We start from the raw sequence: 24,774 nt of genomic DNA on the forward strand, positions 1-24,774 counted from the left end.
AGACAGCATGAGATGAATTCTTCCATCCACCTAGCTACCATCTCTCGGGGATTACCTATGCTCAGGGGAGAACCCCTTCCCTCTGTGTAAGTAGTGTCTATATTGAAGCACTATGGCAACACTGGTGTAGCATTTTAAGTGTAAACAGCCATTGAAGGAGATCTTCCAGAAAAACAATCAGTCTGGATCTGCCAACATGGGGAATTGGAGAATCTAGCACTTCCCTTCTCAGTATGTCCCAGTGGTTAATCACCCTCAGTGTTAAAATTTTGGCCCTAGTTTCAAGCTGGAATTTGGCCCTAATTTTGAGCCCTTCAGTCTTGATCAGCCTTTCTCTGGTAGATTACAGAGCCTATTACTAGCCAATTTTTTCTCCCCATGAAAGTCTCTGCTTGATCACGTTTTTGGTACGTTAAAGAGATATACACCCTCAAGTCTAACAGTCAGGCTTTTTTTCTATCCTCCAATATTTATTATGGCTCTTTTCTGCCCCCTCTCCAAGTTTTCATCATCTTTATTTCAAATGTGGACCCCAGAACTGGATGCAGTTTGTTTCTCCAATCCCATAAGCAGAGGTAAAATCCTTCCCCTGCTCCAACTCACCACCCCTCTGTTTATGCATCCAAGGACCCCATCATCCCTTAATGCTACAGCATCTCACTGGCGCTCACAATTAGTTGGTTGTCAACAATGACCCTTTTCAAGGTCCTTGCATTGCCTAATACAGTGCTGTTGTCTGTGGGTCGGGCCTGCACTCCCTGTTCCAAGAGGATCATTTTGCATTTGATTGTAATACAACATTTTGTTTGCATGGGCCCAACTTTCCAAATACACCATATCACTTGGTATGCCTGCCCTGGCCACCTCTTGTATCTGCTCTGCCAATCTTTGGGTCATTGCAAATTTTATTTGCAGTGATTTTCTATTTTCTTTCAGATGATTGATTAAAATATTGAATAGCGTCAGGCCTAGAGCTGGGTTGCCTGCAGAACCCCACTACAAACATCAGCATTTACTGACGAAGGCCTATTGACGACAGCTGTCTGAGATCAATCAGTTAGCCAGTTTTCAGTCCATTTTATATGTTCTCTACTGATATGGTAATGTGTTATTTTTTTTATCTCAGAATTTTCCCCTACTCAATCAAATGCCTTTGAGAAATCAAGTTTTGTTACATCTGTGTGGTTCCTTTTGATCAATCAAATAAAAGAATGAAATCAGGGTTATTTAACAAGACCTGTTTTGCATAAACCCTGTTGGTCCTGGCATTACTTACATTTCTAGATTTTTTTTTAACTAATCCCATACCAGCTTTTCCATTGTTTCTTTACCTTGTCAATTTTTTAGAAAAAAACCCTTTCCCTTTCTTTTTTAATACTTTGCATTTAACACAGGAATTGACATAAAATTTTCTGTGATTTCTCCTGTTGTTAATATACTTAATAACCTCTTTTTTGTGATCCATAGCCCTGCCAGACATGAAGTTTTCCATGATGTCTTAATGTCCCTAATCAATTTAGACAATTTCCGATTTCTATTCTTAGTTACATATTGCTTCTCTCCGCCCCCTGCCTTCACTTTACCACTGAACCAGGTTTTTACCCAAAGTTGTTCACTTTGTTGACTGTGGAATCATGAATACTCTGCTCTCTAATAAAATCTTATCAAAGAACTACCAATTTTCATTCATATTTTTTGTCTACATTTTTCGCCCCAAGCAGTTTTGCTCACAAGTTTCCTCAGCTTTGGGGAATTAGTCCTCTTTTGAGCAGTAAGTGTCTATCAATAGTAGTGGTTGGGAACTGTCCATTTCAATGTAAATCAGTTTTATTTTTTATTTTCCTCTCCTATATCATATGCTCTCTTCTTTGTCTTTTGTATAATCTAAAGAGGCTCAGACTTTTGTATATGTTTCCATATGGCAACCTCCCCCATTCCCAGAGCCTGTCTTGGAAATCCCTTTTAGTTATGCTATATCCTTAATAGAGACTAGGTGACCAAAACTGAGCACATGTCCAGAACATGTTATTCTCCATCCCATATCTTAGTGATCTGAACGTTGCTTTTGTTTTGTTCACTGCTGCGAATGAGCAGGTGTTTCTTTTGAGCTGCTACCAATGGTGCCAAGGTCTTTTTCCTGATGTTTGTTCTAGTTGGGATGTTTCTCCCAGCACATGTCTTCCGAAAAGTTTGTTTTTTTCCACTCTCAGATGTTGAACAACTGGATGAATGGGGAACTCCCTACAGTATGGACTCTCTATCCTGGCTCCCATTGCGTTAAGGAACAATGATGGATAACCAGTATCCACATTTGTGTCTTCTTCTGGTGCCTCTTAAGGATCCCCCACCACAAAGTATAGGAATTATTAATGTAGAAAACACCACAAAATGTGGAACTGTATTTAGTAGGCTCATTGTTCATAGTTATTTCCTGTTTATGATGAAAATGTAATTTTTCAGAGTGTGAAGAGTGATCATTCTCCTTCTCCCATGAGAACAGTCTCCACTAGTGCATGTAATGTCTCATATTAATGTTGTCTCTCCATTCAGGCATTTCTACTGTGACCCTCACCCGAGACCCTGGGAACACATAGAAAGTCAGGGGAACGTATGTTACATGCAGGAGGCACCCTTCTGCCTCAGAGTTGGACACCTTCTCCCCTACTTCATGTCAGATTCCAACACATCTGACTTCCCTAACCCCTCCACCTTCATCCTACTTGGTATTCCTGGCCTGGAGGCAGCCCATATCTGGATCTCCATCCCCTTCTGTGTTTTGTACTCCATAGCCGTGTTGGGGAACTTCACCATCCTGTTCATCGTGAAGAGGGAGCCAAGCCTCCACACACCCATGTTCTATTTCGTCTGCATGCTGGCTGTCACCGACATTCTCACGTCCACATCCACAATGCCCAAAATGCTGAGCATCTTCTGGTTCAATTCCAGAGAGATCAGTTTCACTGCCTGCCTCACCCAGATGTACTTCGTTCACTCCTTCTCAGGGATGGAGTCTGGAATCCTCATGGCCATGGCTTTGGATCGCTATGTGGCCATCTGCCATCCCCTGAGACATTCCTCAACCCTGACAAACTCTGTTGTGGTCAAGATAGGCCTGGCCGTGGTGCTTCGCAGTTGCATACTCGCATTACCCTACCCCTTCCTGGTGAGGCGGTTGCCATATTGCAGAACAAACATCATCCCCCACACCTATTGTCGGCATATAGCTGTGGTGAACCTGGCCTGTGCTGACACCCACATCAATAGTTACTATGGACTTTTTAATCTTTTCTCTATGATAGGAATGGATGTGTTTTTTATAGCTGTGTCCTATACTCAGATCCTCTGGGCCATCTTCCATCTCCCCACAAAGGATGCTCAGCTCAAAACTTTTGGGACCTGCATCTCTCATCTTTGTGCCATCTTAGCTTTGTACATCCCAGATTTCTTCTCCTCTTTCATGCAGAGGTTTGGCCATAATGTGCCCCACCACTTCCTTGTTCTCTTTGCCAATATGTACCTGCTGGTGCCCCCCATGCTACACCCCATCATTTATGGGGTGAGGACCAAACAGATCTGGGGCAGGTTGCTCCGGCTCTTTACTCATAAAGAGAACTAAATGTTTTTTCTTTGTGCTCTGGCTCTCAGATGGAGCTCTGTACAGAGCTGGCTGGTGGATGGTGCTGGGCCCTCTTCCTTGAATCACTTACTGGACAGTCAAAGTGAGATTAAACTCTTTCCTGTCCTTACTGTGCTGCGTAAATGTGATGAACTGGGGAATCAGTCGTGTCCACTACACTGGGTTGCCACCTTTCTAATTGCTGGTAGCTGGATCCTTGAAATTGCAATCTTACCCCATCTACTCTCTCAAGCATGGACCCTGCTGTGTGTCTTCTCCCCAAGGCCCTGCCCCTGTCACGTGCTCATGTCTTCCCTTCCCCTTGTCAGCTGTGACACAGTCATCTCTAAAACCAAGATGTTCTCACATCTTATGGCCAGTCACTTAAGGGACACTGGTTAGTGTTAAAATTTTAAAGTTTATTCTTACTTTGTTACTAACTCTGAGGAGAGAGAGAGACCCCGTCAGGACCCCTGGGATCTATCTCAGCTCTGGGAGGGAAATGGGGTACAGTGTGTTACAGGAGGAGGCAGATACATCTGGGGTCTAAGTAAGATCAGAATGGCCACAAAGGGAAAAACCAATGGTCCATGTAGCCCAGTAGCCTGGCTTCTGACAGTGCCCAGTGCCAGGGAATGAACAAAACTTGTTAATTATCATGTGATTCGTGTGGAGCAGGAGAGGGGAGAGGGGGAAAGAAGCCCTACTCGTTTTTGTCCGCCCATCTTCCACACCACTGCTTCCTCATTTCCCCGTCCTTGGACGAACCTCAGGGAGTGGTTTCTCTTCCCTCCCTGACCCTTTAGGGGCTGCTCCCTTCCCTCCACCTCCCTTTCCCTTTCTGGAGAAAGAAACTGGTTGCAAAATGCCACCAGTATAATCACCGCACTGGTTGTCTGTTCCTTCTTTGCCCATCTCCTTGGGCCAAAGGGTCATAACAGGGCCCATCCAGAGGATCATCATGGGTCCACTACCCCTTCCCCCACTGAGCTGCTGGATGAGCTTGACCCTTTTCTGGTGGACACCTTTGGTTTCAAGGGTAAGGTGAAGCTTCCTCTCTAGTGTTGGGGAGACATCCATCTCGTCCTCTGGGCCACAAGGGCTGTTTTGGAGAAGTGGAAGGGAACAGGGAGGCAGGACATCCTGGTCTACCAGTGGGCCCGCAACTGCTGTGACAACCCTTTCAGGTTGTTCAGCGATTGTTGCAAGGCCGGTTGCGGAACCTCCTGCCTGCAAGGGTCCTCCTCAGCCCTCAGAATGAAGCCAACCATCTTTTCAACTTGAACACCAGAAGCTCTAGGGTGGGTCTCTCCTGTTGCCAGGTGCTCTCCTTCGTTTGTGAGGTAGGGTACTCTGTGGTTTGCCTGCAGGAAACCAACAAGGATCCAGCCGCCGAGACTAGTAAGTGGCTGGAATGGGGGGACATGGTGTATGTTAGACATCTGTGCTCATTTGTCTTGGGTGGCCACCCTCTTCTCCCCTGACATTCACCCTCAGATGCTGGGAGTTGCTGAGGTCAACCCAGGCAGCCTGCTGAACGTCCAGGCCTGTGTGGAGGGGCTGACATTGAATTTGTTGAATGTCTACCCACAAATGCAGACACGGAGTGGGTGTGTTTCTGTCAACAGGCATCTGCCTTCCTCAGCACCTTGGATCCTCACTAGTGCCTGGTCCTGAGTGGGGATTTTAATACCATCTTTGAGGACCAGAATTGCTCAGGGATCAAGAGTAGCCAGGCCACTGCAGACATCCTCAATGAGATCTTTAATCATCACTCCCTGGTGGATGTCTATTGCAGCCAACACCCGGATGACAATTCCACTTTTACCTATGTCCAGGTGGAGGTAGATCAGTTTTGCTACTCTTGGTTGGACCCCATGTATGTATTTTGTTTCCATCTTCCATGGGACCACTCCTACAGCATTCGGCTGGCTCAATTCTCAGCCCGCCATTTAATGGCCATGATGGCATCTTTCATCTCGGACCTCACCTGGGGCTCTTCACACTTCAGACCGCCCTGTGCATACACCAGGAGATGGGGGCCACCTTATTGCCTACTGCTCGGATTTTCCTTGAAAGGGTCCAACAAGAGGGTGCTCCCCATCCACTCATCACCCCAGGACCTCTGCAATTCTTGATTGGGCTCCTGTCCCATAAGTTCCCTGAACGCCTCCCTTGAATAACCCGTGAGGTCTGCAAGCCCTGCAGCCTGTTCATTTCTGAATTCCACCAAGGGAACAACTGTACATGCTCATGTTCCACATGCTTCACTTCCTCAGATGCCCTGATACCAAGTGGCAGGACCTAGGATCTCCTTCGGAGGGTGAGAAAAACCAGTGGGTTAGATGTTAACAGTGTGCGCAAAGGATTCCTGTCTAGAGCTGTATTCAGTTAATTTAGAGATGAAAAGGAAATATTATTAAATGGAACTTGGGTGCAATAATATCATTTTCTATACATCTCTTTAAAGTTTCTGGAGACCTCTCTTTAACTGCTTAATGAATAATAACCTGATGTTAATCTGGGTAGTTAATCACAGGTGATGTTTAAGAAAGAGAAGGTTACTTCAAAAGCCTATTATTCACCCAAGGACTGCTGTGCTGCCCTGGAACTGTGAAAAGGGCTCTTAGAACCTGATACTTTTAATCTCAGATCTGATTAAGCATCATCAGGGGAAGCCTGAGTCACAAGATTCTGGTTTCCTGATACACCCTGGATCACCCTGATAATGAATATTTCAACATTGGACTATAATCTCTCGATAATTCAGAAAGAACTCTGTTGAACTCTGAATCCAGCCATCTCGACTATGAAACTGACTTTGAAATTCTAATCAAGTGTCTGTGTATAATTATCTTTTAACCAACATTCTCTCCTGTTTAATAATTCTTAGTTTAGTTAATAAGAATTGGCTCTAAGTGAATATTTGGGTAATATCTAAAATATTCATTTACCTGGGAGGTGATATGTACAATCCTTTGGTATTGGTAGATCTTTATTATATGATGAATAAGGTTTTCAATAATCATCATTGTACTTGACTTGTCTGTCTGGGTGGAAGCCCAAGGCTGGGTTGCTTTAAGGGAATTGTATTTTGGCTTCTGTGTAAGCAGTAAAGCATTGCAAAAGTTTTTTTGCTACTGACTTGGTTAGTCCAAGTATTAGAATAACCACCCATTTTGAAGATTGTCATCCCCTTTCTTTGCAGTTTGACCTAATTGAGCAATCTCAGAGTGGGACCCCCTGGAACCCCATTCACAGGTTGCTAAAACTACTCATCTACCTTAGGCAGCAGAAGAGATACCTAGATCCAGGTAAACACAACACAACACAACATCTGCACACCATTTCCTTCTTCAGTGAACTTAAGAACAGACATGTTGGGTTAGACCAAAGGTTCATCTAGCCCAGTATCCTGTCTTCCAGCTGTGGCCAATTTCAGATGCTTCAGAGGAAATGAACAAAACAGATAAATTATTAAGTGATCCATTCTCCATCACTCTTTCCCAGCTTCCAGCAAACAGAGGGTAGTGACAACATCCCTGCCCATCCCGGCTAATAGCCATTGATGGACCTATCCTCCATGAATTCATCTAGTTATTTTGAAAGCTGTAATACTCTTGTCTTTCACAACATCCTGTAACAAAGAGCTTCACAGGTTGACTGTGTGTTGTGTGAAGAAATACTTCCTTTCGTGTGTTTTAAACCACTGCCAATTATTTCATTGGGTGACCCGTACTTTTTGTGTAATGAGAAGGAGTAAATAGCACTTCCTTTTCTACTTTCTCCACACCATTCATGATTTCATAGACCTCTCTCATATCCCCTCCTTAGTTGTCTCTTTCCCAAGTTGAAAAGACCCATTCTTATTAATCTCTCCTCATATGGAGGCCGTTCTATACCCCTTATCATTCTTGTTGCCCTTTTCCATAATGTTTTAAATTCCAATATATCTTTTTGAGATGGGACACCCAGATCTGCATGCAGCAGTATAGGTATGGGCATACCATGGATATAGATACAGGCAATACAGGATATAGACTGTTATTTTCAGTCTATTATCTTTCCCTTTCTAACTGATTCCCTGCTGTACATTGAGTAGATGTTTTCAGAGAACTATCCATAACGATGCCAAGCTCTCCTTTCTGAGTGTTAACAGCTAATTTAGACCCCATAATTTTATATGGATAGTTGGACTTATGTTTTCCTATAGCCATTTCTTTGTCCACACATCCCTGGAGGATAATTTGTCCCTCCTGCAACTCATGACTTCTCCTGCATCTGGAGTCTCTCTCTCTTCTGCAGCCATAAACCTGCATCCTCAGATTCCTCTTTGCCACCCTTGAGCCCCTCCCCTGCCCCAGCTTCTCCTGATTCATCCAGTCAATCTGGTTTTGAAAGGCTGAACAACACTTCCTCTCTCTGATACCTCTTCTGGGGAGGTTCCATTTCCTCCATGCCCACTTCTCAGCAGAGAAGCTGGAAGAAACTGGTTTAATCTAGAATGCAGTTACTCCTTTCTTCTGTCCAGCTGAGATCTGGTTAGGGCTGATAAGCTTCAAAACAAGCATATTTATAGACAGATGCCTCCAACCCAAACGCCTGCCTCTGATCAACAGGTGTGTGAGCAAAGAGAACAGGAAAAGACAAAAACCTAAGGATAGAGACAGTTCATGCAATTAGACTTGCATTAGTAGGGTTAAAATATCTCATCAATATGCAATGGCAAACAAAAAAGCTAACAGAATGTTTGGAGTTATTAAGACTGGTATGTCCACGCATTGATTAGTGTGTGCATATCTGGCCTCCCCATCTTAAAAGAGAAAGCTTGGAATTGGAAAAGGTACAGAGAAAGGCACCAGAAATGACTAGGGGTATGGAATACCTATGTTCTATTGATAGGTCAATCAATGGTTGTTATCCAGGATGGGCAGGGATGGTGTCCTTAGCATTTGTTTGCCAGAATCTGGGTGTGGGCGACATGAATCACTTGATGATTTCCATGTTCTGTTCATTCCCTCTGAGACATATGGCAAAGGGCACTCTTGGCAAACAGGATACTGGGCTAGATGGACCACTGATCTGACCCATTATGGGTATTCTGATGTTCTTATGTAGTCCCAAGATTTATCTGTCCCTCCTCCGACTGGAACCCACTCTCCTCCCTTAGCTGAGACAGAATCCGAGAGTCCTGACAGGGTCCCTCTCTCCATGGAGTTAAGGATATACATGAAAATTTTATACCTAACCAGTGTCCTTTAAGTGACTTGCCACAGAATTTCAGGACATGTTAGTACTAAAGCTGGGGGGGGGGTTCACTATTAATTAATATTCTTTCTTTATTTAGGAATTAGATACAGTCCTTCTGCCAAAAAACTTGAGTTTTCAAAAGTCAAAGTAGCTGCTGGACTCACAGTTAAAGTTGCCACCCCTATCAAAAACTGAAATGTCTCTCTTGCAGCTTGGGGTCGGGGGAGGGATGTCAAAATAATCCAGCAAGGGACAGGGAAGCAAAGAGAGGAACAAACAACGAGGGCAGGCCCTTGGGGGAGAAGAGGCAAAATGGGTGGAGTCTTGGCAGAAGAGTTGAGGCAAGCGGCAGGATTTTGGAGGTCCATTTAGCAGGAAGAGGAAATGTGGTAACCCATTATATTGTACATAGACCGGTTCCTCAGCTTATCATGCTGACACGACACAATGAGGTCAGGAAAGAGATTAGTCTTTCTTACTTTCTGGAAAGTGACTCAGGGAAGAGAGCCTAGCACCCTATCACCAACCAACTTGTCAAAGAACTCACTCTGAGATCTGAAGCACCAGGAGAAAACTTTAGGTCCCTTTATGAGTAAAAAGCAGGGGCAGCCTGTCCTGGATTTTATGGGTCCTCACCTCCTAGATGATGGGGTTCAGCATAGGGGACAACAGAAGGTAGCCGTTGGCAATGAGAATTTGAAATGCAGAACCACATTGTGGCCAAACCTGTGCATGAGGAAGCTGAAGAGAACTGGAATGTAAGAGCATCAAATCACACAAAGGTGGGAGCTGCAGGTCCCAGAAGTCTTGAGCAGGGCGCCCTTTCTGGGGATGCTGAAGATGGCCCTGCAGATGTGGATATAGGACACAGCAATAAAAAACACATCCAGACTGATCAAACAGAATGCTCACAGTACGAGTGGGGGATAATGTTTGTTCAACAATAGGGCCACTGCCTCACCAGGAAGGGATAGGGCCATACAATCACACTGTCATGCCGCACCACAGCCAGGCCCATCTTGGCCACCACACACAGAACACAACATTTTGGGAAGGATGGACCTAAACAGGACCAGGTCAGTGACAGTACCGTGGAGGCTCAGATTCCTTCTGACAATGAACAGGTTGGTGAAGGTCCCCAAGACGCCTATGGCGTACAGGGTGGAAAATGGGATGAAGATCCAGACATGGGCTGACTTCCAGGCCAGGAATGCCCAGGAGGGCGAAGGTGGAGGGGTTGGTGAAGTTGGTTGTGTTGGAATCTGACACGGAGTAGGGGAGAAGGTGTCCAACTCTGAGGCAGAATCGTGTCTCCTGCATGTACTGTATATTCCCCTGACTTCCTGTATGTGCCCAGGGATGGTCTCAATATAAATGCCTGGATGGACAGATAATGTTAATATGAGACACTGCATGCACTACTGGGGGCTGTTCTCATGGGTAAAGCAGATTGGTCGCTCTTCACACACTGATAAATGACATTTTCATTATTCAGAGTAACAAATTATGAATAATTGACACCACTAAAGCAAATTCCATATTTTATTGTGTTCCATGCTTCAATAATTCATCGACATCATGGTGTGGAAAACCTTAATAGGTACCAGCAGGTAACATGACTGTAGATACCTATTATCCATCATTGTTCTTTAATGCAATGAAACCCAGGCTAGAGAATCCATGTAGTACTCCTTTTCTTGTTGTGAATACAGACTAACGTGGCTGCTACTCTGAAACATATTGTTAGAGAGCTTATTCCTTCACTCTCCCACTTCCCTGGTCCTTCTCGCATGAACAGAGAGCAACAATACCCAAATTCCGAAGCTGCAAACAATCTGATGTTTATTGGGGTGAACTCCAGGAATCCAAGTTCCTTTTTCCTTATTTTTGAATCCCAACTTACTTCCTGTTTGCCCCTAATTTATATAGTAATATTCTTAGCTATCCCTTAACCAATCATTCTACTGAAATTTAACCAATCCTAACATATTGTAACTTGATTAGCTAACCAATTATATCCCACCACCTTAATTCGTTTACACCCAGCAAAATTAATTTTACAGCAGACAGAATCAGTCACAGAACCAGACAGAGACCATGCCAATAAACAATAGCAAAGTGGGAACTCTAATGACAAAACAATACAGAAGTGAGGATTTCACAACTACATCTATAAAGACATAAGGGTTTTCCAGCTGCGTCTATTGATAAGTGAGTTCTTAGCAGACAGAAAGCTATCAACCTAAATTTCCTTTTACATCTTCTAGGCTCTTCCGTTTCTCTGGAAGTGATAGATCGGATCCCCTTCCTAACAGCCCTAGATTGACTAGTTTGGAATGTGAGGAGGTGACCGGTCGCTTCCCTGCTTATGGCTGCCTCAGCTGCTTAGCCAAAGGCCTTAGCCTAAGAACAGGGCCTCAGACTGTCACAGTGAGAGAAGGCCCTTACACAGATTCTTTCTTGTATACCTCTATTACTAGCTAAATGATAAACATACACCTACATTCTTAGAGTCTAGGCCTTTACAGACAGGCCTGAATATTTATATCCTAACACATGTTGTAGGGAGTTCCCCATTCAAACTGTTGCTGAGAACCGGTTCCCCATTCACCCGGTTGCTGAGAGTGGAAACAATTTAAACCTTGGCAGAAACATGTTCCAGGGGGAAATTCCCAACTCAAACTCATCTCAGCAGCAGCCAAAACAAAGATGATCTAAGGATGCCTAAACAATAGTATGGAGAATAACTTGTTCTGGATACAGGGTCAATAGGGGTCAACCAGTGTCTATAATTCAGATATAAAGAGAGTTTCTGAGAAAGGCTGTGAGAATGGGGGCAGTTGCCATAAACTGACAAGCTGAAAAGTCTGGGCCTGCTTTGTTTAGAGAAGAGACAAAGAAGAGGGCATGTAACAGAGGAGAACAAAATAAAGCATGGAACTGATTGCATTCAATTGTCAAAGAAAAAGTTCCCAATCAGCAACATCTGTAGATTCTTAATGAATCAAAAGAGCAAATTCACCAAAGCTGAGACAAATTATCAGGAAAACTGATCAGGAGGAAAAATTTAAACACAAAAAAGGGAATGAAACATGGGAGTTCTTTAAGAAGAGATTATGAGATTGTCAAAAAGCCACGATTCCACAATCAAGAAAATGGACAACTTTGGCTAAAAACCTGGTTCAGTGGCAAAGTGACACAGCAATTAAGGAGGAAAAGGAACATATAATAGATGAGCAAAATGGGGAAATAGATGGCAAGGAATACAAATTGGAAGTTATGAAAATTCATAAGGAATGTTAAAGGCATCAGGGAAAAATCCATGCTTGGCAAGGCTTAGGATATCATTAAGGAGGTTATTAAATATATTAAGAACAAAAGAAATCCATAAAAAGGTATAGGACAATGAGAGGAAGAAAGAAAACTTGCTAATGTGGCAGGAAAGGTAGATGTGTTCATGAAATCATTTTGTTCTGCATTCGGAAAGAAGCAGTATGAGGTACTCATATCACCTGAGGCGATGAAACACTTTCCAGTCCATTAGCTGTCAAGAAAGGTGATCAACAGTATTTACAGTCGAACCTTAGAGTTATGAACATGCAAAGTGACCAATAGAAGTGACTGATCCACTACACGTCTCATTCAGAACTAGTAGTATGCAATCAGGCAGCAAAACCAAAACCAGGACAGTTGTGTGTTGAATGTAAAGTATTAAAAATAAAGGGAAAGTTTAAAAAAATAGATTTGACAATGTTAGTAAACAATGGTAAAGCTGCTAAGGGATTAGTTCCAAAAAAGATGAGGAATATAATTAATGCCAGTCAACAAAATGGTTTATGGAAAACAGATGTTGATTTCATTGAAGCATTTGATTTAGTAGGGGAGAACATTCAGTTAAAAATGCACAATATACAATATCCATAGTATATACGGCAAATGGACTAAAAGCTGCACTAACTGACAGATCTCAGAAAACATTTGTCAATGGGCCATCATCAGTGAGTGGAGCTGTGTTTAGTGGAGTTCTTCAGGGATCAGTTCTAGGCCCAATGATATTCAATATTTTCATCAAGAATCTGGAAGCAAATAGGAAATCATGACAGATAAATTTTACGGATGACTCAAAGACTGACAGATTGATTACAATGAGGATGCCAGGGCAGGCATACAGACTGATCTGGAGCATTTGGTGAGCTGGGCCCATGCAAATAAAATATTTTTATATCGTGAAACAGACTAGAGCATAGTATTATGGAAGTCAGGGACCTTGGAAAAGATTTAAGTGTTTTAATGGACAACCAACTCATGAGCTTACAATTCAATGCTATGGCCAAAAGGGCTGATGTGATCCTTGGACACATAATCAGGGGAATGGTGAGTTGGAGCATGGGAAGGATTTTACCTCTGCACATGGCACTGACGGCACCAACTGCATCCAGTTCTCGGGTACACATTTAAAAAATGATGTTGGAAAATTGGAGAGGTTGTAGAAAAGAGCCACAAAAATGATTGGAGACTGGACAAAATGCCTGACAGCGGGAGAGAGACTGAACTAGCTTCATCTATTTACCTTATAAAAAAGACAGGGGTTTCAACATAGCACAGCAGATTTTGGTGAAATCTCAGAAGAAACTCCATAACTGAAAGAACAGGAGGACAGTGGAACAGACGCTCGGTAGGTCATGGAAGTTCCTTCAGTGTGGGTTTTCCAAAGGAGGCTGGATAGTCATCTAACTGGGATGGTTTAGATGCAACAAATTCTGCATCTTGACAGGAGATTAGGCTAGCTGACCCTTGCAGTCCCTTCTCATCCTGTGGGTCTATGATTGTATGCAATCATATCATTGTGTAGACCAGGCTTTAGTCAAACACATATTATGGATTTCAATACAGGGGTAACCATATGAAATTAAATGGCCTGCATTTTCCAGGAATTAAGACTGGATGATGTAATGGTCTTTTCTAGCCTGACACTCTATAAATATATCAATAACGAAAGTAGAACAAGCATTTATATTGACTGTGTCTCATAACAGACAAACAAGAGAATATTCAGTTACACTGAAAGCCTGAACATACAATACTGATAAAAGAAAATTGTTTACATAATACATATTTGGCCTGTGGAACTCCTTGACACAGACATTATTGGAGCAAAGTCCTTAGCTGAATGGGATTCACAAATGAATTGGCCATTGTAGGTGGTGCTGGTTGCACCACCTTTAGGTAAGACCGTCTGAAACTTTCAATTAGGAGATTTCATTTTCAGTTGCTTATAGTTTGTCAAAATTTTAAGTGTTTGGACTGAAATTTCCTATGCTGGGTGTCTGCTTCTGGCTCAATAGGATTTGAAAGTTTCAGGCATAACAGTTCAGCCAACTTCTCGAATGTAGCTGTGAGAAAATATGTCTTGCCCATGTTGAAAAATTCTTACAATTGTTCCAGTATGGAGCCCAAGCAGCTCCATGTTTCCAGCAGATAAAAGTCAGGAAACCACTGTGATGGGTTGGATCACAGAAACACTCTGGGGGTTGCCAACTGATGTGCCAAGACTATTTCTGCCCTTGCTTTCCTGCCCTGGCAGCTTGGGAGTCCAGAGCCCTGCCCGGTGTGAGCCAGACCTGCTAGCCTGCAGCAAATGCGGAGAGTGGACTAGATGATACATCTGAGGGAAGGGAACAGAAGGAGTCTACGCCGATTGGAAGGCATGAGATGCACTGTCCTAGGGATGGGGGTTCCACGACCACTGCTCCCAAGAGAAGGAGGCGGGTGGTGGTGGTCAGGACTCTCTCCTCACGGGAACTGAGTCATCTATCTGCTGCCCTGATCGGGAAAATCGAGACTGTCTGCTGCTCGCCAGGAGCTAAGGTTCACGATGTGATGGAGAGACTGCCGAGACTCATCAAGCCCTCGGATCACTACCCCATCCTGCTTCTCCACGTGGGCACCAATGTTACTGCCAAGAGTGATCTTGAGCGGATCACTGCAGACTACATGGCTCTGGGAAGAAGGATAAAGTTGTTTGAGGTGCAAGTGGTGTTCTCGTCCATCCTCCCCGTGGAAGGAAAAGGCCAGGGTAGAGACCGTTGAATCATGGAAGTCAATGAAAGCCTATGCAGATGGTGTCGGAGAGAAGGCTTTGGATTCTTTGACCGTGGGATGGTGTTCCAAGAAGGAGGAGTGCTATGCAGAGATGGGCTCCACCTAAGGAAGAGAGGGAAGAGCATCTTTGAAAGCAGGCTGGCTATCCCAGTGAGGAGGGCTTTAAACTAGGTTCACCGGGGGAAGGAGACCAAGCCCTGAGGGAAGTGGGGAAGTGGGATACCGGGAGGAAGCATGAGCAGGAGCGCACGAGAGGGCTCCTGCCTCATACTGAGAAAGAGGGATGATCAGTGAGTTATCTCAAGTGCCTATACACAAATGCAAGGAGCATGGGAAACAAGCAGGGAGAACTGAAAGTCCTGGCACAGTCAAGGAATTAGGATGTGATTGGAATAACAGAGACTTGGTGGGATAACTCACATGACTGGAGTACTTTCATGGAGGGATATAAACAGTTCAGGAAGGACAGGCAGGGCAGAAAAGGTGGGGAAGTTGCACTGTATGTAAAGGAGCAATATGACTGCTCAGAGCTCCAGTATGAAACTGCAGAAAAAGTCTCTGGATTAAGTTTAGAAGCGTGAGCAACAAGGGTGATGTTGTGGTGGGAGTCTGCTATGGACCACCGGACAAGGGGTATAAGGTGGACGAGGCTTTCTTCCGGCAACTCACGAAAGTTACTAGATCGCAGGCCCTGGATCTCATGGGAGACTTCAATCACCCTGATATCTGCGGGGAGAGTAATATAGCAGTGTACAGACAATCCAGGAAGTTTTTGGAAAGCATAGGGGACAATTTCCTGGTGCAAGTGCTGGAGGAACCAACTAGGGGCAGAGCTCTTCTTGACCTGCTGCTCACAAACCGGGAAGAATTAGTAGGGGAAGCAAAAGTGGATGGGAACCTGGGAGGCAGTGACCATGAGGTGGTCGAGTTCAGGATCCTGACACAGGGAAGAAAGGAGAGCAGCAGAATATGGACCCTGGACTTCAGAAAAGCAGACTTTGACTCTCTCAGGGAAATGACTGGCACAATCCTCTGGGAGAATAACATGAGGGGGAAAGGAGTCCAGGAGAGGCTGGCTGTATTTTTAAGTATCCTGATTGAGGTCACAGGGACAAACCATCCGGATGTGTAGAAAGAATAGTAAATATGGCACGCGACCATCTTGGCTTAACAGTGAAATCCTTGCTGATCTTAAAAACAAAAAAGAAGCTTACAAGTAGTGGAAGCTTGGAAAAATGACCAGGGATGAGTATAAAAATATTGCTCGGGCATGCAGGAGTGAAATCAGGAAGGCCAAATCACACCTGGAGTTGCAGCTAGCAAGAGATGTTAAGAGTAACAAGAAGGGTTTCTTCAGGCATGTTAGCAACAAGAAGAAAGTCAAGGAAAGTGTGGGTCCCTCACTAAATGAGGGAGGCAACCTAGTGACAGAGGTTGTGGAAAAAGCTAATGTACTCAATACTCCTTTTGCCTCTGTCTTCAGGAACAAGGTCAGCTCCCAGACTACTGCACAGCATGGGAAGGAGGTGACCAGCCCTCTGTGGAGAAAGAAGTGGTTTGGGACTATTTAGAAGAGCTGGACGAGCACAAGTCCATGGGATTGGATGCATTGCATCCAAGAGTGCTAAAGGAGTTGGCGGATGTGATTGCGGAGCCATTGGCCATTATCTTTGAAAACTCATGGCGATCGGGGGAAGTCCCGGAAGACTGGAAAAAGGCTAATGTAGTGCCCATCTCTAAAAAAGGGAAGAAGGAGGATCCTGGGAACTACAGGCCAGTCAGCCTCACCTCAGTCAATGGAAAATCATGAAGCAGGTCCTCAAGGAATCAATTCTGAAGCACTTAGAGGAGAGGAAAGTGATCAGGAACAGTCAGCATGGATTCCTCAATGGAAGTCATGCCTGACTAATCAAATTGCCTTCTATGACGAGATAACTGGCTCTGTGGATGAGGGGAAAGCAGTGGACGTATTGTTCCTTGACTTTAGCAAAGCTTTGACACAGTCTCCCACAGTATTCTTGCCAGCACGTTAAAGAAGTATGAGCTGGATGAATGGACTATAATGTAGATAGAATGTAGGCTAGATTGTCGGGCTCAACAGGTAGTGATCAATGCTCCATGTCTAGTTGGCAGCCGGTATCAAGTGGAGTGCCCCAAGGGTCAGTCTTGGGGCTGGTTTTGTTCAATATCTTCATTAACGATCTGGAGGATGGTGTGAATTGCATGCTCAGCAAGTTTGCAGATAACACTAAACTGGGAGGAGAGGTAGATACACTAGAGGGTAGAGATAGGATACAGAGGGACCTAGACATATTAGAGGATTGGGCCAAAAGAAATCTGATGAGGTTCAACAAGGACAAGTGCAGAGTCCTGCACTTAGGACGGAAGAATCCCATGCACTGCTACAGACTAGGGACCGAATGGCTAGGCAGCAGCTCTGCAGAAAAGGACGTAGGGGTTACAGTGGACGAGAAGCTGGATATGAGTCAACAGTGTGCCCTTGTTGCCAAGAAGGCCAATGGCATTTTGGAATGTATACGTAGGGGCATTGCCAGCAGATCGAGGGATGTGATCGTCCCCCTCTGTTCGACATTGGTGAGGCCTCATCTGGAGTACTGTGTCCAGTTTTGGGCCCCACACTCCAAGAAGGATGTGGAAAAATTGGAAAGAGTCCAGCAAAGGACAACAAAAATAATTTGGGGACTAGAACACATGACTTCTGAGGAGAGTCTGAGGGAACTGGGATAGCTTAGTCTGCGGAAGAGAAGAATGAGGGGGGATTTGATAGCTGCTTTCAACTACCTGAAAGGAGGTTCCAAAGAGGATGGATCTAGACTGTTCTCAGTGGTAGCTGATGACAGGACAAGGAGTAATGGCCTCAAGTTGCAGTGGGGAAGGTTTAGGTTGAATATTAGGAAAAACTTCTTCACAAGGAGGGTGGTGAAACACTGGAATGCGTTACCTAGGGAGGTGGTGGAATCTCCTTCCTTAGAAGTTTTTAAAGTCAGGTTTGACAAAGCCTTGGATGGGATGATTTAATTGGGGATTGGTCCTGCTTAAGCAGGGGGTTGGACTAGATCACCTCCTGAGGTCCCTTCCAACCCTGATATTCTATGATTCTGTAATCTGCTGGGAGAGCAATACAGTGGTGCACAGAGAATCCAGGAAGTTTTTGAAAAGGATAGGGAATAATTTCCGGGTGCAAGTGCTGGAGGAACCAAACAGGGGCAGAGATCTTCTTGATCTGCTCCTCACCAACCGGGAAGAATTATTAGGGGAAGCAAAAGTGGATGGGAACCTGGGAAGCAGTGACCATGAGACGGTCGAGTTCAGGATGATGACACAGGGAAGAAAGGAGAGCAGCAGAATACGGACCCTGGACTTCAGAAAAGCAGACTTTGACTCCCTCAGGGAAATGACTGGCACAATCCTCTGGGAGAATAACATGAAGGGGAAAGGAGTGCAGGGGAGCTGGCTGTATTTTAAAGAATCCTTATTGAGGTCACAGGGACAAACCATCCTGATGTGTAGAAAGAATAGTAAATATGTCACGCAACCATCTTGGCTTAACAGTGAAATACTTGCTGATCTTATAAACAAAAAAGCTTACAAGAAGGGGAAGATTGGACAAATGACCAGGGAGGAGTATAAAAATATTGCTCGGCATGCAGGATTGAAATTAGGAAGGCCAAATCACACCTAGAGTTGCAGTTAGCAAGAGATGTTAAGAGTAACAAGAAGGATTTCTTCAGGTATGTTGGCAACAAGAAGAAAGTAAAGGAAAGTGTGGGCCCCTTACTGAATGAGGGAGGCAACCTAGTGACAGAGGATGTGGAAAAAGCTAATGTACTCAATGCTTTTTTTGCCTCTGTTTTCACTAACAAGGTCAGCTCCCAGACTGCTGCACTGGGCATCACAGCATGGGGAGTAGATGGCCAGCCCTATGTGGAGAAAGAGGTGGTTAGGGACTATTTAGAAAAACTGGACGTGCACAAGTCCATGGGGCCGGACGAGTTGCATCCGAGAGTGCTAAAGGAGTTGGCGGCTGTGATTGCAGAGCCATAGGCCATTATCTTTGAAAACTCGTGGCGAACGGGGGAAGTCCCAGATGACTGGAAAAAGGCTAATGTAGTGCCAATCTTTAAAACAGGAAAGAAGGAGGATCCTGGAAACTACAGGCCAGTCAGCCTCACCTCAGTCCCTGGAAAAATCATGGAGCAGGTCCTCAAGGAATCAATCCTGAAGCACTTACATGAGAGGAAAGTGATCAGGAACAGTCAGCATGGATTCACCACGGGAAGGTCATGCCTGACTAATCTAATCACCTTCTAGGATGAGATTACTGGTTCTGTGGATGAAGGGAATGCAGTGGATGTATTGTTTCTTGACTTTAGCAAAGCTTTTGACACGGTCTCTCGCAGTATTTTTGTCAGCAAGTTAAAGAAGTATGGGCTGGATGAATGCACTATAAGGTGGATAGAAAGTTGGCTAGATTGTCGGGCTCAACGGGTAGTGATCAATGGCTCCATGTCTAGTTGGCAGCCGGTGTCAAGTGGAGTGCCCCAGGGGTCGGTCCTGGGGCCAGTTTTGTTCAATATCTTCATAAATGATCTGGAGGATGGTGTGGTTTGCACTCTCAGCAAATTTGCGGATGATACTAAACTGGGAGGAGTGGTAGGTATGCTGGAGGGCAGGGATAGGATACAGAGGGACCTAGACAAATTGGAGGATTGGGCCAAAAGAAATCTGATGAGGTTCAATAAGGATAAGTGCAAGGTCCTGCACTTAGGACGGAAGAACCCAATGCACCGCTACAGACTAGGGACCGAATGGCTAGGCAGCAGTTCTGCGGAAAAGGACCTAGGGGTGACAGTGGACGAGAAGCTGGATATGAGTCAGCAGTGTGCCCTTGTTGCTAAGAAGGCCAATGGCATTTTGGGATGTATAAGTAGGGGCATAGCGAGCAGATTGAGGGACGTGATCGTCCCCCTCTATTCGACATTGGTGAGGCCTCATCTGGAGTACTGTGTCCAGTTTTGGGCCCCACACTCCAAGAAGGATGTGGATAAATTGGAGAGAGTCCAGCGAAGGGCAACAAAAATGATTAGGGGTCTGGAACACATGACTTATGAGGAGAGGCTGAGGGAACTGGGATTGTTTATTCTACAGAAGAGAAGAATGAGGGGGGATTTGATAGCTGCTTTCAACTACCTGAGAGGTGGTTCCAAAGAGGATGGTTCTAGACTATTCTCAGTGGTGGAAGAGGACAGAAGAAGGAGTAATGGTCTCAAGTTGCAGTGGGGGAGGTTTAGGTTGGATATTAGGCAAGACTTTTTCACTAGGAGGGTGGTGAAACACTGGAATTTGTTACCTAGGGAGGTGGTAGAATCTCCTTCCTTAGAAGTTTTTAAGGTCAGGCTTGACAAAGCCCTGGCTGGGATGATTTAATTGGGGATTGGTCCTGCTTTTGAGCAGGGGGTTGGACTAGATGACCTCCTGAGGTCCCTTCCAACCCTGATATTCTATGATTCTATGATTCTATGATTCATCTCTGATACTGTAGTGATTGCCCAATGTGCCTGCAGGAAGTATTCATGTCTCATCCTTCTCCAGATATCTCTGTCTACTTTCCACACATCCATGCTGGGCATTTACAAGGTGCCAGATCCAATAAAGAGCTAGGCATTATGCCTAGTTTTCTTAATAATCAGCTATCATTTTTAAATATACAAACAAATGCAAAGAGCCAATTCCTCTGTGACCCAGAGTTCTCATCTCCCTTTGGGAAAGTCCTTTAATTAATGTTTACTTCTAAAGCAGGATAAAAGATTCCAGAAATGCAGACAGGCTGGTCTCCAGTTTCTCTCAGAATCTCGTGTATCCACTAGAGACTAAGCGAATCCCACTGGGATTGCACAGAGCTATATTATAAACCGTGAACCCTCCTGTGTTGACTCGCGGTGCAGGATGCTGCCACAGATGCTGAAATGAGAGTGGTGTGGGACACGGCAACCGGAGGGGGATTCCCAGAAAAGACACTTCCCTCTCAGAATTCGCAGGTACCCATCTCCTGCTGAGGAGTTCACCTGCTCAACAAACAGCATGCAATGCTGGCATCATAGGATAGAGTGTAAGTCTGGGGCCCTTTCTGCTCTTCACAGCCGTTAAACATCCCAGGGACCTTGCCAGAAGGTGTGAGTTTGCTCCAGTATCACTGGCCAAAATGTCATTCCTTTCTGTGCACCCCCGCCTGAGCCAGCTGATGGCCTCCAGCCCCCAGATGGCTGCATTTCAGTAGCACAGGGGACCCTTCATGTTTAAACGTGTTAGTACATGTACAAATCATGTCACCTGCTCTTCTTGCATCTCAGGGTTCTGTCTGTTAATGGAGGTGGAGAGGCGGTAGAGGAGGAGGGTGTTACCTGGTTTTACCTGCTAGAAAGCATGGAGATACTAGGAATCCTAACTGAAACAATTCTCAAAATTATTCAACACGAGTAAGACATTTTCTCTCCTAGCTTTATTCGAGAAGTGGGCTAAACTGTTATGCCTGAAGCTTTTTTTAAAAAAAAAAAACCCTATGCAGCTGGAAGTAGACACCCAGCGTGGCAAATTTCAGTCCAAACCATTAAAGTCTGGCAAACTTATAAGCAACTGAAAATCCGGTCTTCTAATTGCAGGTGTCAGACAGCCTTAACTAGTGGTGCTGCCACCTAGAATACCCAATCCATTTATGAATCCCATTCAGACATGCACTTTGCTCCAATAATCATAGAATCATAGAAGATAAAGATTGGAAGAGATCACAAGAGGTCATCTAGTCCAAACCCTGCTCAAAGCAGGACCAATCCCCAACTAAATCATCCCAGACAGGGCTTTGTCAAGCTGGGCTTTGTCAAGATAACCCATTCCAGTACTTCACCACCCTTCTAGTGAAACAGTGTTTCCTAATATCTAACCTAGGCCTCCTCCACTGCACCCTTTGAGACCATTGCTCCTTGTTCTGTCATCTGCCACCACTGAGAACAGCCGAGCTCCATCCTCTTTGGAACCCCCCTTCAGGTAGTTGAAGGCTGCTATCAAATCCTCCCTCATTCTTCTCTTCTGCAGACTAAACAATCCCAGTTCCCTCAGCATCTCCACATAAGTTATTATTCACTAGGAGGGTGGTGAAGCACTGGAGAACATATCCAAAGCTTTGCTAAAGTCAAGGTATATCATGTGCACCACTTTTGCAATATTTACAGACGCAGTTATCTCATCAAAGAAGGCAACCAGGTTGGTAAGGCATCCAAATATTGCATCAGCCCTTTTTGCCAGAGCATCGTGCTGGGATCTCATGATGTCCACAGTGACCCCAAAATCCTTTTCAGGGTCCCTGTGTTCCATAATGCAGTGGGTTGGACCTGCATTCCCTTTTTTAGAGATAACTTTTCATTTGACTGTCTTAAAACATATTGTATGTATGGGCCCAGCTGTACAAACACTTCAGATAAATCGTTAATCCTACAGTGGCCTCCTCCTTGTAACCACTCTGCCAATCTTTGGGTCATCGCAAATTTTATCTGCAATGATTTTCTTTTTTGCTCCCAGGTCATTGATTACAATATTGAATAGCATCTGGCCTAAAACTGATTTATGTAGAACCCCAGTGGATATATCTCCTTTTGCTGACAATGGCCCATTGACAACTGCTTTCTGAGATCTATCAGTTAACAAGTTTTTTGTCCATTTTACATGTACTTTATTGATATTTTACAGTGTTTATTTTTCATCAGACTGTTTTCTGCTACAAAACAAATATCTTCAGAAATCAAAGTCTATTGCATCTCCTTGGTTCCCTTGATCAACCATATGTATACTCATATTAAAGGATGAAATGGGGTTGATTTGACAAGACCGGTTTTCCATAAACGCCATTTTTGGCTAGTATTAATTATATTCCTAGGCTTTTTTTTTCAAATAATCCAGCTTTTCCATTGTTCCTTAATCTTGTCATTTACTTTAACTTTCCCTTTATTATTTTAATACTATACATTTAACTCAGTACTCTCCTGTATTTTTTTTTCTCATTCTGCTGCTGCCTGATTTTGTACTTCTGGTTCAAAATGAGATGTGTTTTTGATCTGTCAGTAAGTATTCTGTCCTGCCTATTCAGGAAGGACAGAGAGGGCAGAAAAGTTGGGGTGTAGCACTGTATGTAAGGGAGCAGTATGACTGCTCAGAGCTCTGGTACGAAACTGCAGAAAAACCTGAGTGTCTCTGGATTAAGTTTAGAAGTGTGAGCAACAAGAGTGATGTAGTGGTGGGAGTCTGCTATAGACCACCGGACCAGGGGGATGAGGTAGATGAGGCTTTCTTCGGGCAGCTCGCAGAAGCTACTAGATTGCACACCCTGGTTCTCATGGGTGACTTTAATTTTCCTGATATCTGCTGGGAGAGCAATACAGCGGTGCATAGACAATCCAGGAAGTTTTTGGAAAGCGTAGGGGACAATTTCCTGGTGCAAGTGCTAGAGGAGCCAACTAGGGGGGGAGCTTTTCTTGACCTGCTGCTCACAAACCGGGAAGAATTAGTAGGGGAAGCAAAAGTGGATGGGAATCTGGGAGGCAGTGACCATGAGTTGGTTGAGTTCAGGATCCTGACACAGGAAAGAAAGGTAAGCAGCAGGATACGGACTCTGCACTTCAGGAAAGCAGACTTCGACTCCCTCAGGGAACGGATGCGTAGGATCCCCTGGGGGACTAACATGAAGGGGAAAGGAGTCCAGGAGAGCTGGCTGTATTTCAAGGAATCCCTGTTGAGGTTACAGGGACAAACCATCCCGATGTGTCGAAAGAATAGTAAATATGGCAGGCGACCAGCTTGGCTTAATGGTGAAATCCTAGCAGATCTTAAACATAAAAAAGAAGCTTACAAGAATTGGAAGGTTGGACATATGACCAGGGAAGAGAATAAAAATATTGCTTGGGCATGTAGGAATGAAATCAGGAGGGCCAAATCGCTCCTGGAGCTGCAGCTAGCGAGAGATGTCAAGAGTAACAAGAAGGGTTTCTTCAGGTATGTTGGCAACAAGAAGAAAGCCAAGGAAAGTGTGGGCCTCTTAATGAATGAGGGAGGCAACCTAGTGACAGAAGATGTGGAAAAAGCTAATGTACTCAATGATTTTTTTGCCTCTGTCTTCACTAACAAGGTCAGCTCCCAGACTGCTGTGCTGGGCATCACAACATGGGGAATAGATGACCAGCCCTCTGTGGAGAAAGAGGTGGTTAGGGACTATTTAGAAAAGCTGGACATGCACAAGTCCATAGGACCGGACGAGTTGCATCCGAGAGTGCTAAAGGAATTGGCGGCTGTGATTGCAGAGCCATTGGCCTTTATCTTTGAAAACTCGTGGCGAACGGGGGAAGTCCCGGATGACTGGAAAAGGGCTAATGTAGTGCCAATCTTTAAAAAAGGGAAGAAGGAGGATCCTGGGAACTACAGGCCAGTCAGCCTCACTTCAGTCCCCAGAAAAATCATGGAGCAGGTCCTCAAAGAATCAATCCTGAAGCACTTACATGAGAGAAAAGTGATCAGGAAGAGCCAGCATGGATTCACCAAGGGAAGGTCATGCCTGACTAATCTAATCGCCTTCTCTGATGAGACTACTGGTTCTGTGGATGAAGGGAAAGCAGTGGATGTATTGTTTCTTGACTTTAGCAAAGCTTTTGACACGGTCTCCCACAGTATTCTTGTCAGCAAGTTAAAGAAGTATGGGCTGGATGAATGCACTATAAGGTGAGTAGAAAGTTGGCTAGATTATC

At 44.6% G+C, this 24,774-nt stretch overlaps 1 protein-coding gene across 1 annotated transcript; it reads left to right on the top strand.

Moving 5' to 3' along the window:
• The first annotated feature begins 2,617 nt into the window (after window positions 1-2,617).
• Window positions 2,618-3,616, top strand: LOC144277943 (olfactory receptor 52R1-like). The gene has a single exon (XM_077838981.1). It carries the CDS (start codon window positions 2,618-2,620, stop codon window positions 3,614-3,616), a length of 999 nt encoding a protein of 332 aa, XP_077695107.1.
• The last annotated feature ends 21,158 nt before the right edge of the window (window positions 3,617-24,774 follow it).

Source organism: Eretmochelys imbricata, chromosome 1 (assembly GCF_965152235.1).
Source record: "Eretmochelys imbricata isolate rEreImb1 chromosome 1, rEreImb1.hap1, whole genome shotgun sequence".
NCBI classification, from domain to species: domain Eukaryota; kingdom Metazoa; phylum Chordata; order Testudines; family Cheloniidae; genus Eretmochelys; species Eretmochelys imbricata.